We start from the raw sequence: 18,925 nt of genomic DNA on the forward strand, positions 1-18,925 counted from the left end.
GTTCCCAGCTGTAAAATGTGTGTGTGTATGTAAGTAGCAGAATTTTCTACTGGGTTATGTCCTGCTGTGAAATCTTTGCTAAATCATGTCATGAAACAGTCACGTGATAAGGAGTAATTCCAGCACACTGCTAACATTTTAAAACTCTTTTTGAATGTCTTGATTTGTGACTTTTCTGGTGATCAAAATGTTGCTAATATAGAAGATAAAAGGATTTTGTTTCTAACCCATGGCATAGACTTAAAGGTTCTTCCTTTTACAGCCAGTCAAGCTTGAAACTGTTGCCTCCCTCAATAATCCTGACATGTTATACAATATGAAATGTGGTGCAATTCAACTGAACTTTCGGGCTGTAATCTTTCAGAGGCAGGATACTTGGATTGCACAATGTAAGGCCTTGATACAGAATGGGAAATTGAATCTTTTATACAGTGTAAGTATTAAGTACTAGCAGTGTGTAGATGTTTGTCTAAAAGTTACGATTTTTTTGTTTGATTACCAAGGAACTCTGACCAAGACCCAGGTCTGAGCCTTGCAAAAAGGGATAGGATAAGGAGCACAGAGCATATAGTGCTACTATTGTGAAAGGCATCTGATGCTTGGAGTAATGAGACAGAGGGAGGATGCCCCTCATGAGTCAGGAAGAGGATTGCCATAAAGGTCTGTTATATAAAGAATGTTTTAACCCAGTGGTAACTCTGACTCTCATGTCAGAGCAAGCAACACGGCGAGCCAGTAAGCCTATTTTGGGACAAGGCTTCAACTTTCCACTAAAGTTAAAGAAAGATGCTTGTCTGACTGATAACCAGCTGTTGTACTGGCCTTTCCCTTTCTCCAATTCAAACCAAGAATAGCAGCCATACTGTGCCTGCTTATACGTGATTCAACTTTGGTATTCCTGTAAAGGCCTTGAGGTCCAGAATCAGTTCACTGTGAGCATGGATATGGCTGTGTCCATGTGCAAAAAAACCCTGCAGATTCTGCAGCTTGCAGTAGGGATTGAACCTTCCTGCCAGTATCCCATTGCATGTTGTTACCATGTGTGACAGATGGCATCAGAGGAGCGCCCTGACAAAATGGCGTCTAACTTAGAAGTGCATATGCAAATGTAAATTGAGTTCCTCCATGTGGAAAAAATGGCACCCACTGACATTCCTTGATGCTTATTGGATGTTTATGGAGACCAAACAGTGAATATGAGTGCAGTGAGGCAGAGAGTGTTGCGTTTCAGCAATGGTGGCAACAGTGTGAAAGACAAGCCATGTTCTGGGTGACTGCGCATAGCTGTCACACTACAAAATGAAGAGCATCTTGATCGGCTCATCTATGTGAATCAGCAGGTTACAACCAGGGAACTGTGTAAGGAGCTGAATATTCACTTCAGTGCATTGAAAACAATAGTGGCAACATTGGAATGTTGCAAAGTTTGCGCTACGTGGGTCCCGGGAACGCTCACACAGAAACAGGAAGAATACGGTGTGCAAGTTTGACAGGCCTATTGAACCAATGTGAAGTTGAATGTGACGGTTTCTTGGATTGCACCATTACTGGTATTGAGATGTGATGTCACCACTACAAGCTGGAGTCAAAATGGCAGTCTGTAGAGTGGTGATGTGTGAATTCCCCATTGCAGAAAAATTTCAAGACATAGGTCGTAGTGGGTAAAATGATGTGTACTGTCTTTTGGGATAGGAAATGGATAATCCTTCTGGATTTCCTGGAACTTGAACAAACCGTCATCTCTGACTGCTATATCACAATACTGACCAAGCTGAAAGCTCAAACTTCCCGTGTCTGGCCAGATAAGAAGACAACTTTCTCTTTGCATCGCAGTAATGCCAGGCTCCATATCAGTTTGAAGACCATAGAGCACATTGCCTGTCTTGTCTGCACTGTCCTACCACACCCACCATACAGTCTGGATTTGTTGCCCTCTGGCTTCTGTCTCATCAGGCTGATGAAGGATAGACTGTGTGGGCAACATTTTCTCAGCAACAATGCTGTCATAGCAGCTGTGGAACAATGGGTCACTTCCGCTGGTGCAGATTTTTACGAGCATGGCATGCAAGCTCTTGTTCATTGCTGGCAAAGATGTGTAGTTAATGGTGGTGACTATGTTGAAAAATAACGTCTTGTAGCTGAGAATTTGTTCTATCAAATAAAGTTATTATGCTCTTTATTGTAGTTTCTATGGAAAATAAATAGGAGGCATTACTTTTAGAGCAAACTCTGTGTGTGCGTGTATCTATATATATACATGCATGCATATGAAAAAAGATATGTATATTGTTGGTCAAAGGCAAGTTGTTGCAGAACTTTGGGATAAAGGAAATGGATGGTTTCATGGTTTGGTTTGGCCATGACTGATGATTATGGGAACGTAGTCATATGTATATTATTGCAGTACACCTGCATTCACAGGCAGCTATCCATGTGTGCAGAGGAGATAGTAGGAACATACAAAGCAACTGGCTGGTTGTCCTGATGTTCTTCACTGGATTCATGTTAAAAAAGTACCAGTCAAACATAAGAAATGGATCTGGTGGTATTTAAGACTACTTGAAAAATGTGATTGAGGTCACTGTATGGGCACTTTTTGGCCATTTGGTGTTTACTTCTTGTTGAGTTATTGATTTCAGATGTAAACAGAGCACTGAAGTAACCCCTGCATGTCTCCTGATAGTCACAGGATGCCTCCAGGCTATTTCGTGCTAAGTGAGGTATGTGGCTGTGCCACCCCACCACTTAGGGGGCATCAGGTATGACTGTGTGTGCCTGTGGCACAGAGCTGCATCAGGGAAGGGCCAGACTGAATAATAGTAAAAGGTTTTGCACTTTCACCAGGGTGGTTGAGCACTGGGACAGGCTTCTCAGGGCAGTGGTTGTGGCACCAGCTGCTTGAGTTCAAGAAGCATTTGGACACTGCTCTCAGAGATAAGGTTTGAAGTTTGGATGAAGCCAGGAGTTGGACTCAATGAACCTAGTGGTTGCCTTCCAACTTGGGATATTCTATGATTCTATGGTACATGATTCTAGAAATACTGCTGGAAGTGAAGTTACAGAGCAGTTTTTCTTGGGACAAGTCCCAGGTTGTCACCTTGCACAGGACACAAGACCAGCAAGAGGTTGGTGGCACCTCTCTGCAGAGTCCTTGCATTATGGGAGGCACAGTCAGAGCCAGGACTCTGAGATCAGCCATAAGGTACTAGCACAAGCACAGGCTTTCTGCCTTTGCCCTGCTTTCCAAAATCTTGGCGTGCTGATGGAAGGGCTAGAAGACAATTTAAGAGAGGAGAACCTTCCTCCCAGCTCAGTGTGATGCTAATGCTGCATGGTGAGCTTGCCTTGCTGTGTACTCGAGCTTGCTCAGGGCCTTTTGGGCTCACTGAGAAAGTTACCTGGTTTGGCTATGTGTGGAAACAGTGGCAACAGCAAAGACCTGACTAATGTGTTTTCCTCCAACAAGAGGACTATTTTCCTTTTATTTCAAGAGCAGCTGGAGAGCAGCAGTTATGCTGCTATAAAGGATGAGTAACTTGCCAAAACTAGTTCAGGAATCGAGCACCTGGGGTGAGGGGAAAGCATTGCCTGCAGAAAGTGAAGAGCTGCATCTGTGACCTGATTTGCCCATTTGGTCAGCCAACCAGCTTACACATCTGTTGTAGGAGTCAGTCGGTGGGATGGTGTGTGACTGGATGGCTGTGAAGGCAGCTGCAAAGGTTATTGTGCACATGTGGTCATGGCTGCATTAATGGTGGCAAGGTGCTAGGGACAGGAAAAGAAGCAGGAGTTGTGGAGGGGCATCTTTTCCTGGAGGCAAGTACTTTGTGTTTTCACTTGTGCTGGGCTGAGCAGGTAGCTGGATGTCGCCCTGGAGCAGGAGTGAGATATACCCGCAGATTAGCTGGAGTCACATTTCTCCTTTCTGTATTTTTATGTTGCTTATTTGGAGTTAAATTGAAGTACGTACTCGAATTTTCATTGTCCTTGATACAGCAGAAGCGACTGAAAAAGGTAGGTTTCAAGGGTTGGTACATTTAATGCCTTTTTCTTGCATTCTTTTCTTTCATCATCCTCAAACAGTAGAAAGGAGGATGGCTAAGTATAGAGAAAAGAGGTAACTATAAACTGATTTGTCTGTAAGCATAGCAATGTTTAGCCTTTGCAAAGATAGTGCATTAAATATTAAATTTGACTTTATTTTTAATAACGCTGTTATTTCACTTTTTCTCTGAAAGCCTGGTGGTTTTTGTTTTCTTGCTTTGAATTTTACAGCCCTGAACATGTCATCACTTAACAAATAATCAGTTTTAGATTGTAAGAATTCTGGGGCAAGGGTTGTCTGCCCGCTCGCTGCTGGAGAGCCCTCGGTGCAGAGGTTACAATTTCAGCTGGAGCATTTGGGTCAAACCATAATATAAACTTAGCAATAGTAAATATTTAAATTGGAGGCTGAATGGCTATGTTGGTGCTGGTGATTGGCAGCAGGCAACACAATAGAGCTTTACTGAACCCTTTTGCAGAGCTGGAAGCTTGCTTGTAGGTATGCTGCAGTCTACAAGTCCTTTGGAACATTTCTTTCTGTTTTTAATGCAGCGTTTTGAATGGGATTTGAAAAAAATCCAGCATAAAAAGAAAGGAGGTGATGTGAATCCATTAGCAAAATTTCAAAGTGACAGCCTCCAGGTGATGTGTGGTAGTGTAATTCCTTTTTTTATGCTTAAGTACTGACAGTGAAGTACACACCCTGAATCAAACAATTATGGGACTAAATGGACTTAAGAAAATAACTTACCTCTTACAGAAAGGAGCTTAAGTTTAGTCGAGGGAAAAGAAATATAGTAATCTTAAATCTCTTGGAGGATAAATGCTGGAGCTGAAGGCATTTTGTCCTGGCGTGAAACCACTGAAGTTTCAGCTATTGGAAGCTTGGCAGGAATGTGGAGACGTTAATAAGTCACAATTCATCTCTTGTTAAAGTTCTTACACGAGAAATCACCGTTGTTACCCATCTGACCAATATGCCCAAAGCACAGAAGATTTATTTGCTTGGTAAAGAGCAGGTAGGGATGCAGCAGCCTATCTGTTGCTGTCAGGTGTCTGCCTGTGGGATGGGATGGGGGACGTGGGGCAGGGGGAGAGGGGTGAGAGGCTGCTCAGTGTTTGTCCAGAGTACTTTCTGTGATGTGGCTTTACAGCTACTCCTTGGTTTGAGTGAGGAAGTCACTTCTCCCAGGGGAGAGAAGAAGCTGCACGATGTTTAAGTAGGAACATAGTTTGAATTTTGTCCTGTTAAATGTGCTTTCGTACCCTGGTTCTCAGCTGAGCTGGCACACCTTTGTACAGATCTTGGCAGGAATAGAGGAACTCTGATACATGAGTAGGAGACTGGTGTTACGTGCAGCTTTTTGTGTTTTAATTTGCCTTTCTTTCAGTTTTTTTAGTTAAAGTGTGACCCTCTCCTACATAAATTCTGGCTAATGAAAGTGCCAGTGTGGGCACTTTAACTGCAGTATTTCATGTGTGTGCAAATCATATGTGAAAGTTCTGTTTAATATGTAAACCAGTGAGAGTCTGTGTTTGCTCTTCTGTCTGCAGAGATGAACCAGCTCAGATAGGCAACAATGGACCCTGTGCTTTCGTTAAAGGAACTTTTTGTCTGTTCTTGGCTCTGAATCTCTGTGAAGGTGCTGTAAATGTTCTAGTGCAAGGTCACTGGCACATCTATTAGAACTAAAATAAGGAAAGTATTCATTCAGAATAACTGGTGTTAGTTACTCAGTAAACCTGCTTACATTCTGATGGAAATGTGGTCTGGAAACGAAGTAAACCTAGACTCCTAGGTGTTGTGAGTTAGAGTGGAGGGGTTGCTCCTCTCTGAAGAGGGGCTTTTAAAGCCTGCAGCAACATGAATATCAGTGATGCATTTTGTTTTCTTTGGTAGACATTCCTTCCTAGTCTTTCTGTATGTTTTGGGTATGTAGTTAAAGGTACTAATATCTTCTGTATTAAGATTTGTATCTTCACAGACTGTGGCTTAAAATCACCAAAGGAGCAACTCAGTGCCAAGTTTAATTTCTTACAGCTTTTGAAGTTGCCCCAGTTCCTAGTGAAATCCACAACAAGATGAGACAGACTGGCAGTGTGTGTGGCTGTAGACCAGAAAAGAATATTTTTCAGAGGAATTGTATGAGTCACGGAGTGCTGTTTCTACCTGACATCAAGCAATTTTATATAACAATCTTTGTAGCCACAAGGACATACATATGTAAAAGCAAACTTAACTTATTGATTTGTTTTGTCTTTCAGATTTCTGAGCTAAAAATAAGATTTCATTACACTTTTTGTCTTTTTCTCTCCCAGTTCCTGAAATGACTTTTTTAGGGACTAAAAGCAGTCTGTAGGGACTGGAATCACCAGATGTGCTTTTATTTTGGTGTAGTTTGCTTCTGCATCTTGATAAATTCCCAAAGTGCTCTGGCCAGTAGAAGCACCAGATGTTTGCTGTGTTTCTGCACTTCTGATGGTGGTCAGGAAAGCACTGCAGAAACATCACTGGCAAGATATGAGGATAGCAGATTTTGGAAGGACAAAGGAATTAAACATTTAACACTGAAGTGCAAGCAGCCATTACGGTCTGTGTTGTGTAACTGCTATGTTTTATGTCCATGTGGGTTAAGTCAAAACTATCAATTTGAGTAGAAGTGCTTTGCATTGAACTGTGAGTTTTGTGCACATGAGTTAAGCTGTCTTGTTGGTATTACTGGCTTGGGTTTGTGTTAGGAGTTCTGTGAACTGAGATAGGAAGCATCTGCTCACTGTTCTTGTTCTTAGGTAAAAGAGAAAATGCTTTTTCAAGTTTGATTCCCTGCCTGTCTCTCACTGTTGCCATCACTAGTGATGTATCTGTCTTGGGTAAAAGGAGGGTGGGATTACCAGATGTCCATTTTGCTTTTGCATCTTGCTGAATTCCTGGCATCATGTAAGCGGTGGTGTTTCTAGCAGCAAGCTAGGTTTGGCACCGGTGTGTGCAGCTATGCTAAGGTGTGGTTTTGCCATCATCCTCAAGGTCCATTTGTTACTCTGCTGTAAGATTTCTATAGACAAATGTATACTGCAGACGATTCATGTTCTCCATTAGAGAAGAAATTGCCTGTCAGTGCTCTATGTGCTCATGGACTGTTGCTTGCAGATATAAAAAGCATAAGTTCCTGCTGGGTCCAGCCTCCATTGATCAGTTCTCCTATATTCCTGCCTGTTGCCCTGCTAGGTGGCTTGTTGCAGAATGGTAAGAGTGTATGTGATTGTCAGACCTGAGCTGTCTCACAACTTGTTATGGCAAGCTCTTTGCTGGCTATGCAGAGGGATGCTCGAGGGCCACTCTCATTGTCTGCTCATTTCCTTTTCCTGGCTTCTCTCTCAGAGCCTTTGTGGTTTCTGATGCTACTGAAGTGTGAGCAAGGAGCTCAGTGTTGCTGGACGTTCACCTTAGGATCTCTCTGAGCTTTTCAAGGTCAGACACTGACTAGTCGTATTCTGGAAGAGGCTGAGCCCCTCACCTGCATCCTAAAGCCTTGGGATAAATGTGACTAAAAACTTAAGTTCGCACTTTTGGTCAAAGCAGCTCCTGTCACAGACTTGTTCAGGAATAGCACAGCAGGCTGAATGGGAAGTAGTTCATTTTCTGTGCTCTGTGGAAACAGAACTCACATGTGGCAATTGGCAACTTAATTGTGTTAATGGCCTTTGGGTGCTTTTAGGAGCTACTCAGCAGTGCAGTGTTGGACTTCTGTCTTGAAACTCATCCTTAAACAGACCTGGTGATTTATAGCAAGCAAAGACTGAGGTATGATTTGAGAGTTTATTGTTAGGGAAATTATAGCTGCTAATGCTGCTTCTCAAATACCACATTGATTACAAAACCATCTGTGTAGGAGTGATGTATAGCACTAGACTTCCAAAGAGCTGATAAACAAGGAAGATTGAGTGTAAACACTTAAATAGCAGCATCCAAAAGTAGGTTAGAGTGTTATACAACCAGCTTTGAGGGGCAGAATTTTTGAAGATTTAAAAAAAAAAAAAACAACATATTTTTGTAAATGGGTACTAATTTGAAACTAGTTCTGTGAAGTGAGAATCTTATTTCTGTCTCCAGCATACTGAAGCCTAACGTGTGCATGTGCAGCCTGAGAGGAATTGTGTTTTGTTACTTGTTCATTTACTGTCAATCTGGTCAATATTTTACATAAAAACGATGATTTCCAGTTGGGGAATTTATTTACAGTCTGTGTCAGAGAGATGATATATTTTGTTTCAGTCAAATTCCAAAATTATAATGTGGTGAAGGAGTGGAGGTGCAATTCGGGGTGAAGAAGTGGAGTGAAGGGGTGTAGGGGATGCACTGGTGGTGGGTTTTCTTGTTCTTTTATTTCTCAGTGTGTTTGAATGGTGTTAATCCATCCTCCTCCTTAATCATGCAACTGTCAAATAACAGCAATGTATTTTTCCATACATTTGAGTGTATACATTTTACACATGTAAAAGGCATTGTGAAACCTCTTGTCCTGTTGTTGGAAATCTCCTTTGCCTTTGTTGCATTCTCCTTATTCAATTATCGCTAATGATGCACACAGAGCATTGTGTGGTACACCATCTCTGAGTTCTACCTTTGGATTGAAATACGGTTAGTTTTAAGTCACATAACTCTTCGCATAGCAATTTGCTTAGCCTAAAGTATAAAATGGATAAGTAGGGCAGATGCTGCACATGTCTGTGTGTGCAGGATACATTCATTTAGTTCCTTGTGTGAGGCACAAAGACCGGATGGTGCCATGGTGGTGGTGGTTGCAGCTTGTCTGTGGATCAGCTAGTGCTCGTTGCTCCTGGCTAGAGGCAGTTCATACTGTGTTCACAGCACATCCAGGCCCAACTGGCTGTCTTCATAGGATTCTGCAAAAGTAGAAAAGCAAAGGAAGTAGGAATAGTTGGTAGGAAGAGAGTAAAATATACAGAGGAAATAAGTGGAGCTCTGTGGTGACTTGATCAAAAGCAAGAAAGCAAAGTTATGGGAAAACTTTTCTTCTCCAAAATTTCCTGTGGGAAGGAAGCAAATGATTTTGGACAGGGCACTATTTTTTCTTTACAACTAGAAGTGTGTTGGTTTTGTTTTGTTATTTCTTTTTTTTTATTCTTAAAGAATTCTTGACCAGTTGTGGTGACAAAGCTAATTCAAGAATCTTCTTGTTTCTTGAGACAAAGTGCTCTTGTTCAGAGTCTTGGGAACCTGAGAGTGAAACAAGAGGTTTATGTGTTGTGATTCTGTTTTTATTTGTTTGTTTTAACTTTGAATTTGCTTTAACTTTAAATATGCTCTTAAAACAGGAGGGCCAGTGAATTACAGGGTCAGAAGATGAAGTTTTATCAATAAGTACAGGAAGAAGTAGGATGTAAATAAACATTAAAGTGACATACCAATCTGCTGCTTCCTTTTCCTCTAATTTCTGTATTTAAGCTGAAATATTTGTTAGGAAATAAACCCGACACATTTACTTTGTATTTCAGATTTTATAGTCTGGAGTAAATTAGAAAAATTCAACAGGTTAATCACATTCTGAGCTTTATTATAGCTTTGCCTTATGATTAATGAAAGTTTGACTTATGCACTTAATTGTCACTCTTGCTGATTTAACTTAGCATCTAACTTAGATTGTATTGTGATTGTCAGTTCTCACTGCAGTTGCATCTTTCTGTGATACATTTAAATAATTTCAAACTAAACAAGGTCATTTTAGTTTTAGAGCTCAATATTGTTTTAGCAGTGGAAAGGGAGATAGCATTTCTCTGCTTTGAGAATTTGCATTTTTCCTCCTTAGGAGGTAGGAAGAAGCAGTTGCACTTAGAACAGTTATATTAGCTTATATCAAAGAAATATTTTCTAGAGAGAAACACCTCAGTGGCTGAATGGGGATATTGGATTTGGAGCTAGGGGAGTCTAATGCTATCCTAGAGAGTCATCCAGCTTACAGAACTGGAGACAACGGGTTTTGGAGAAAAGATTGTTTTGCTTAAGTTAGAAGTCTTCCTTATTTTGTGTAGCTGTGCAGCCCTGCATATTGTACTGTAACAGGCTTGACTCAAAATTTGTTCTTACTAATACTGAACTAACGTGCTATTTTAAAAGGAGACTATGTCCCTACATTCCGTATCGGAAACTGAAAGCTTCTTCTCTCCAGGAACCACAGTTTGGAACTAGATCTCTGTGTCTTCTGCTGATGCTCAAGGTCTGTTTGGTGCCTTGTGCGTCATGAGGACGTGATTTTACTGTGAAAAATCAGACGTTTCATCTGCATAGTACTTACTGAGTTGCCTGCTTACAGTTTTTGCACTGATGTTGTAAATGGAGCCCACAGTGGCCTTGAGGGGAGAAGGCACAGGACAGTGAGTCACAGCTCATGCAGTCAACCACAGGCTCAGATTTCCAAGTTTGCCTCTTACTCAGCCATGCCATCCCTACAGCTGGTTGTGAAACCCCAACCCCAATGTGGCACCCATAAAAGGAGGTGAAAATTAGCAGTGAAAAGGCTTCATATCAAATCCAAGGAATAGTCCAGTCAATAAGCTTGAAGAACAGGTAATAAAAACTTAAAATAGTCTAAATTCAGTGTTGGCATAAGGAAAGCCCAAAACAAGGTACTGTATTGGATCCATTGTTCTGAGTACCTCTTAATATTTTGACTTTTCCTGGGCATCTGCAAGTGCTCACCATCACCACACTGTGATAATGATATAAAAAATATATTTTCCCCATAAAATTGAGGACATTGTTTTTCCCCTAAGTAGAAGAGAAGCGATTTACATTAGACATTAAGAGGAAATATTTTTACTCAGAGGATGGTGAGGCACTGGCACAGCTGCTCAGAGAAGCTGTGGGTGCCCCATCCCTGGAGGTGCTCAAGACCAGGCAGGATGAGGCCCTGGGCAGCCTGAACTGGTGGGTGGCAGTCCTGCTTATGGCAGGGGTTACAATTAGATGATCTTTAAGTTTCCTTCCAATCCAAGCTGTTTTATGATTCATTAATTGGGGAAACAATATTTGTATGCATTACCATTTGATCCAGTAACTACATCGTAGCTTTCTCAGTATAAAACATCATAAAAAACATCCTAAAATGAAATTGTACTGGGTTTTCACATAGTAATGGCAAGACATTCTCTTGTGGGTTGATACTTAAGGTGAGGGACTAATCCATCTGGTAGTCATTGTGGATGCTGAATAGCAAGAAGTGGGAGATAGACTGTTACTATGTTAGACAGAAAGAAATGAGAAGCCTTGCTCATAATGGTACAAGATGCTGTGCGAGTCATGACCAATGTGCAAAGCATCTAGCAAGTGCTATCTACTTTAAATACAAGGTACTACAAAAACAGTTAATGGTGAATTTCACATCTTCAAAGACCCAAGCAGTCATTTTTACAGAATCAGATTTTATACAAGGTAGTCAGTTTTTTCTGTTTGTTGCTAATACATATCAGCTACAGATGTCTTAGATATTTCAGTTGCATATACCAGGCCTCGGTGCTTGTACTGTGACGTGATAATCTTTCTGTTTTGGTCCTAAAATAATGACTCATTTCTGTACATATCCCTTGAGAGAAAGGTATTGGGTGAAACGATAGACAACGTGTGATATCCAACAAAATATAATGAAAACTTACATTTTTTGAAGCTTATATGTCCATGGCGTGATTGTTTTTCAAATGGTAAAATAACCTGCTCACTGGTTTCATTTTTGTTTTCTTGTAGGAATGTTTACCCTTGCAGAAGTTGCATCGCTCAATGACATCCAGCCAACCTATCGTATCCTGAAACCATGGTGGGATGTATTTATGGATTATCTAGCGGTTGTGATGTTAATGGTTGCCATTTTTGCTGGAACCATGCAATTGACCAAAGACCAGGTGGTCTGCTTGCCAGTTTTGCAGTCTACTATAAACTCAAAAGCACAACCCAGCACATCAGGGAAGGCTGACTTTACCACTGTTGAAACAACCACTGGTCAAGGAGAAGAAGCATCAACGAGAACGGTTTCTTTTGGAAGTGCCCCTACTGTAACACCTGATGTACCTCTGAGCAGAGCTACCTCTCCTCAGTATCAACCCACTGAATCAAGTCAGGAGCTGAAGAAGGAGCAGAAGGATTCTTCAGGCCGCAAAACAAATTTGGATTTTCAGCAATATGTATTTATTAACCAGATGTGCTATCATTTGGCTCTTCCTTGGTATTCAAAGTATTTTCCCTATCTTGTTCTCATCCATACCATTATTTTAATAGTCAGTAGCAATTTTTGGTTCAAGTATCCCAAGACCTGCTCAAAAATTGAGCATTTTGTGTCCATATTAGGGAAGTGTTTTGAATCCCCTTGGACTACAAAAGCACTGTCTGAAACAGCATGTGAGGACTCTGAGGAGAACAAACAGAGGTTAACTGGTGCCCAGTCCCTGCCCAAGTATGTTTCCACTAGCAGTGATGAAGGAAGCCCAAGTGCCAGCACCCCCATGATAACAAAGTCTGGCTTCAAATTTTCAGCTGACAAGCCAATGATTGAAGTTCCCAGTGTCACTATTTTAGATAAAAAAGATGGAGAACAAGCCAAAGCACTGTTTGAGAAGGTCCGTAAGTTCCGGGCTCACGTGGAGGACAGCGATCTGATTTACAAACTCTACGTTGGCCAGACTATCATCAAGACTTTTAAGTTCATATTTATTCTCTGCTATACTGCAAACTTTGTCAACACCATTAGTTTTGAACACATCTGCAACCCAAAAGTGGAACACCTGATTGGCTACACGCAGTTTGAATGTACGCACAACATGGCTTACATGTTGAAGAAGCTGCTTATCAGCTATATTTCTCTCATTTGTGTCTATGGTTTTATCTGTCTCTACACGCTCTTCTGGCTGTTCCGAATACCCTTAAAAGAATATTCCTTTGAAAAGGTCAGAGAAGAGAGTAGTTTCAGTGATATTCCTGATGTGAAAAATGACTTTGCGTTTCTTTTGCATATGGTAGATCAGTACGACCAGCTTTATTCTAAAAGGTTTGGTGTCTTCTTGTCAGAGGTAAGTGAGAACAAACTACGTGAAATTAGTTTAAACCACGAATGGACTTTTGAAAAGCTGCGGCAGCACGTTTCCCGCAATGCCCAGGATAAGCAAGAGTTGCACCTTTTTATGCTATCGGGGGTCCCTGATGCAGTCTTTGATCTGACGGATCTGGATGTGTTAAAACTGGAGCTGATTCCTGAAGCGAAAATCCCAGCAAAAATCTCCCAGATGACAAATCTTCAGGAACTTCATCTGTGCCACTGCCCTGCAAAGGTCGAGCAGACTGCCTTCAGCTTCCTCCGGGACCATTTGAGATGCCTTTATGTAAAATTCACAGATGTCGCAGAAATTCCTGCGTGGGTGTATTTGCTCAAAAACCTCCGAGAATTGTACTTGATAGGCAACTTGAACTCTGAAAATAATAAAATGATAGGGCTTGAGTCTCTCAGAGAGTTGAGACACCTTAAAATTCTCCACGTGAAGAGCAATTTGACCAAAATCCCCCCCAATATCACAGATGTGGCACCACATCTGACAAAACTGGTCATTCATAATGACGGCACTAAGCTTGTGGTACTGAATAGCCTTAAGAAGATGATGAATGTTGCGGAGTTGGAACTGCAGAACTGTGAACTGGAGAGAATTCCCCATGCCATCTTCAGCCTCTCTAACTTACAGGAACTGGATTTAAAATCAAATAGCATACGCACAATTGAAGAAATCATCAGTTTCCAGCACTTAAAAAGATTGACTTGTTTAAAGCTGTGGCACAATAAAATAGTCAACATTCCTTCCTCCATTACCCACGTAAAGAACTTAGAGTCTCTTTACCTCTCCAATAACAAACTCGAATCCTTACCAGCCGCAGTGTTCAGTTTACAGAAACTTAGATGTTTAGATGTAAGCTACAACTCAATTGCAGTGATTCCAGTGGAAATAAGTTTGCTTCAAAATCTGCAGCATTTTCACATCACGGGAAACAAAGTCGACGTTTTGCCAAAACAGTTGTTTAAATGCATTAAATTGAGGACTTTGAGTCTGGGACAAAACTGTATTACCTCAATCCCAGATAAAGTTGGTCAACTGTTGCAGCTGACTCATCTGGAACTGAAGGGAAACTGCTTGGACCGTCTGCCAGCCACGCTGGGGCAGTGTCAGCTTCTCAGGAAAAGTGGGCTTGTCGTGGAAGATCACCTCTTTGACACTTTGCCCTTGGAAGTTAAAGAGGTATTGAACCAAGACACAAGCATTCCCTTTGCTAATGGGATTTAAGCTGAGGTGAAATGCTCAAATAGCTAACTTCCAAACAGTAAATGCTAAAAAGTGTGGCTATTGTGAGACCATGCGTTTTTAGAAAGCAGATTTCCTTGGAAGGCGAGACTGCTAGTGGGATTATAAGAGGTGTAACCGAGTGGTCAATGTTTGCAGTGTTTTAAAAAGATTATTTCCAAAATTTTTGAGAGGATAAAAAGAACCTTAATAATCTCAATTCTTTTTTCCTTAAATTGTTTGTAACTTGGATGCTGCCGCTTTTGAATGTTTACAAATTTGCTTGCCTGCTTAAAGTAAATGATTAAATTGATGACCTTTTCTTACTATGCAAGTTATTCTTTAAGGTCTGGATTTACTTTAGTGCATTGTGGGAGGAAAAACAAAGATAAGTATTGTATATGGGACGGTTCTAATAGCACTTGAAACACACGTTGGTGTGTTGTTAGTGTTTAGCTACTCTCAGCAAACGAAGCCACCATTTTCCTGCACTAAGGTATGTGGTTTGCATGGGGCCTAATATGTTTGCCCTCGTTCTTCATTCTGAAGGCCTCATGGTTTTGGATGAGATTTGTCTATGACTTAGTGTGACTCCTTCAGAGCTGCGAGGACCTGTCCTGTTCCACGGCTCTTCTACCCCAGCTTCCGTAAGGCTCCTTTGTCCTGAGTAGCAGGGAGTGGTAAAAGGGAGAGTAGTGCCACTGGCCTTCCAAGCTGGGGATAGTTTTGATGTTTGACTGTTCTGCACGATAACTTCTGAGAGTCATTAAACAGCAGGTGACTTTATTGCTGGTGTTTTGCTTCTCTTCAGAGTTTCCGTCTGGGAAACTCGAGACGTTTTACAAGAGTCAGTGATTATTTTGTTTCACAGCCCTTGCCCAGGAACAGGGTTGTCTGCTCTATTTTCCAGACTAATGACAGAGACTTAGAATTACCCAAACGTGATTTAGCTTTATCACCTATTGTAGCATATCTTCCACACATAGACTTTAACTGTAGGATACCCTTACCCCAGCCCTAGTAATTTGATATTTTTGAACATTTATGCACTGTTAGAGAACCCTAAATGTGTGCCAGCTGAGTCATCAAATAAAGAAAAAAAGCAGACAGCGGTGAGTGTGGGATTTTTTTGTTTGGTTGATTTGGTGATGTTGGTTTTTGTTGGGTTGTTTGTTTGTTTGTTTGTTTTTTGTGTTGTTGTTTTTTGTTTTTTGGTTTTTGTTTTTTAAACTGAGATTACATTGCCAGAACCATGAAAGAAATACAATCCATTAAATCTGCAAAATCATCAGTTGTAAATCCTGGCCATTTACATTCCATGTCTGCAGAAAAGAAGTACTATGCTGGGAGATGATTACATGATTACTCATGGTTTAAACACAATTCCCTATTGTAGTGCGGTCAGGACTGAACTAGTCTGATGTTCAAGGGACTGTTCTTCTCACACACAAATCCTCATGCACAGCAATTTTTACTGCAGCTTCACCAGAGCTGCCCTGACTTACACCACTCTTAATGAGGGGATAGTTTAGGCCTAGGGGCATTGAGCAGTCAGAAATAATTTAAATACTACTCTTACGATTCTTGCACATTTTATTGTTAATCATTTACTATCAGTCATGCTAGGATGACTGTTCTCAGCTGTAGGTAGCAGTCTCCGAATACATACCTATGCCATATGTTTATGTGTACCAGGAGGCTGGTTAGTGAACGGTGGTTTTCCCACTTTTGAGGTACGGTCTATTTTCTCCTTGCCAGCTGCTGGTAAGCTTGTGATGCTGACAGTTCTGCAGCACCAAGGCACAGATTTGGCACAACACTTGCAGTTACTGATCTCTTCTGCACTGGGAAATGTTTGTGCTAATTTCAGATTATTTTTTTTTTCGACTAGGAGTTGTTAAGGCTGCAGCGGATTTTTTGTTGTGCTTTTAAGAAACTCTTTCACATGTTAATTTTTTGCACATAGATCACTTTAAAATGGCTGGACTAATAACTCTTAGAAAAACTGGGATATAATATTGGTGTGTGAATTGTATTTGATGTTGACTGTCATTTCAGTTTCCAAGAAATTATGTATAGGAGGGAGGAACAGTTGGAAGATGGCAAAATAATTAAAACGTTTAGAACTATTTCTACATTTTTCAATTTTTTTCCCCTTAATTTAATAGCAGCGTCTCACAGAATGCAGCCATGGGCTGATCCTGCTTTTTTAAAAAGCTTTTTTGGATGTTTCTGATGCTCCTAGTGTCCCTACTGTTGTTCAAAAATAAGCCCATGTTCACTTAATATGAGTACAGTATGAATAAATTAGATCCCTGTATGACTAGTTATTAGCCAGTTGTACTCATTTAGGCAACTTCCTCCAAATAATTGTGTTTTAACTTCAGGCTTGTGATGCTTACTCATCATAACCTCCATTCCTGTTTTTAGGAGAACTTTCTCAGCGTGGGGAAGAACTGCCCATCTTCCCCAGGTCGCCTCCTTCCCCAGTCCTTCCTCTCTCTGTGACTGTTTATAATGTTCCCATTTCCTGCCTGTCAACTGACACACTCTTGCTTTAAGGTCTTGGAAGTTCATCTTTTTTCCATGTAAGGCATGTGAAACATATTTTGCATTTCTATTTGATTTAATAAATAAGATGTTCATATCTTCTTCTAATCTATTATTTCTGGGGGGAAAACATGTTTGCATAGTGAAGTCTCCAATTTCAAGTGTCTTATGTTGAACTTGCTCTCTGGTGCCTCTAAATTTAAGGAGAAGATGTAAGGAGCTCCTAGTAAGTTCTGTAGGTATCACTTCTAACTACAACACATTATGTCAAGAAGGGTGGGATTGTTTCTTCATTACTTAACACATAACTTAAACGAGGTACCACCATTTTTACTTGACTAGCAGATTTTTGCACGGTTTGCACAGTACCTGTGACTCTGGAAGAAAAATGTTTGTGTTCCTTTAGATAAGAGGAAATAGGAGTTGCCTGTTCTGTTTGTTTCCACCTCTGCAACACAATTCTGAGAAGATCCTTCAGTTTTCCAGTAAGTTGTCCTTTTGGAACACGTGCATCCTGTGGCACAAACTGAGATACTGCATTATGAGCAGGCTGGAAGATGTTGTACTAAGCAAAGGCTCTCTGCTGCTAGATAGATGGCTTTGCAGTCCTGAGCTGCTCCCTCTCATCTGGGCTTCCCCATTTGCTACACTGTTGTTCATGTCTGGTCATAGGGGATCCATTCTCCCCTCTTCAATGTTAGTGAATGGACTGTGTTTTAATACAAATCTTAGGGAAATAGCTGTTCTTTCTAACGTCATTCCATGTACACAGAATGTAAAGGTGTTACATTTATGTGAAGGCAATGATTGAACTGTTGTTCTTAAAGTCAGGTCAGGCGAATTAGGTGCTGCTACAGCAGTGATGTTGGCTGTCATCCTGACTCCTTGCAGGAATAATTTTAGATTTCACATCTCCCCCATTCTCAGGACAGTAAACTGTGTGCAGGAACCTGGCAATACTGAGTAAATCTGTAGCTTGTGATCATGCAAAAATGAGGCTTCTGTCAGGTGTGTGGGATGTGAACCTGTGAGGGTGCTAAGGATGAGGATAAAAGCCTTGAATTTGCTGAGGTGTTCAAGTGTGAATGGCAGAGCCCATAGGGCACAGCAGCAGTGAGCTAAGGGTGGCTCACTGGGGCTCGTGTGGCCCCATGTGATGGAATTACTGGCCTTGCAGATATCTGGGAGCACAGCACTGCAGTTCTGTCTGAACTGAGCAGGGTGGCTAAAAAGCCAGAAGAGTGCTGGACCCATGGGAGGACTGGGGACTTCTTGGGGGTTCTACTACGTGGGACTTACTTCTGGTTTTGTCCCCATGTTTGCCTCAGCTGGGGAAACAGGTATCAAAAAGATTCAAGTTTCCTGTTTAAAAAACAGGGATTCTTTAACAATCATTGATTTTATTTTTTTTTTCATTTATTAAAAACACCAGTTATGTAGCAGTGAGGTCATGTAGCATGATCAAATAGGGACAGGCAGTCTCTTCATTAACTGCCTAGCAGAGTCTTATCAATGCATTTCTCATGTGTGATCCCAGAACAATTGATTCAGACAAAATCTCAGAGGTAAGAAATCTCAGGATGTCTTGAAGACTGTCACCCTGCTTCATGCAGAAATACTGTTCCCTAACTCATTCCTGCCAAACATTTGCCAAGACTTAGCAGCAGGTTAGTGATGGTGATTCCAGTAATCCTCCTCCCAGTTAATGCAGCACAGCTGGAACATGAGCCAGACAGCAACTGCTTATGTGCTGTTTGTGCTGAATCAAAAGATAAGAAATGTGTTTACAGAAGTGCAGACCGAGACAGACTTCTGCCTGCATGTGTTGATTGCCAAGCAGCTCAGGAGGACTGAAGTTTGAGATTCCTTGGAAAAGAGCTCTGAAGATGTGTTAGCCCCAGTTTTGTTACAGGTGTAGTGTGAGACATTGCATTCCCAAATGACAGTAAGGCCATCTGCAACCATGGTGCAATGCTGTAATGGCCAGTGAGCCTCACTGCAA

General features: G+C 41.2%; 1 protein-coding gene across 10 annotated transcripts in view; it reads left to right on the plus strand.

Annotated features, from left to right (window-relative positions):
- The window catches only part of LRRC8D (leucine rich repeat containing 8 VRAC subunit D), a 46,009-nt gene extending 28,984 nt beyond the window's left edge, over nt 1-17,025 (plus strand). For 7 of the 10 annotated variants that reach the window (XM_048944128.1, XM_048944126.1, XM_048944131.1 and 4 more), the window contains one exon: nt 11,804-17,025. In XM_048944128.1, the coding sequence (XP_048800085.1) occupies nt 11,806-14,376 (2,571 nt within the window). In that variant the 5' untranslated portion in view covers nt 11,804-11,805 and the 3' untranslated portion in view covers nt 14,377-17,025. Of the gene's footprint in view, nt 1-3,680; nt 3,817-3,873; nt 4,015-5,007; nt 5,064-11,803 lie in introns of those variants that run through there. The other 3 variants (XM_048944133.1, XM_048944130.1, XM_048944132.1) reach the window with 3 other exon arrangements.
- Nucleotides 17,026-18,925: the final 1,900 nt, after the last annotated feature.

The sequence above is a fragment of the Lagopus muta genome, chromosome 5, assembly GCF_023343835.1.
Source record: "Lagopus muta isolate bLagMut1 chromosome 5, bLagMut1 primary, whole genome shotgun sequence".
Taxonomy (NCBI): domain Eukaryota; kingdom Metazoa; phylum Chordata; class Aves; order Galliformes; family Phasianidae; genus Lagopus; species Lagopus muta.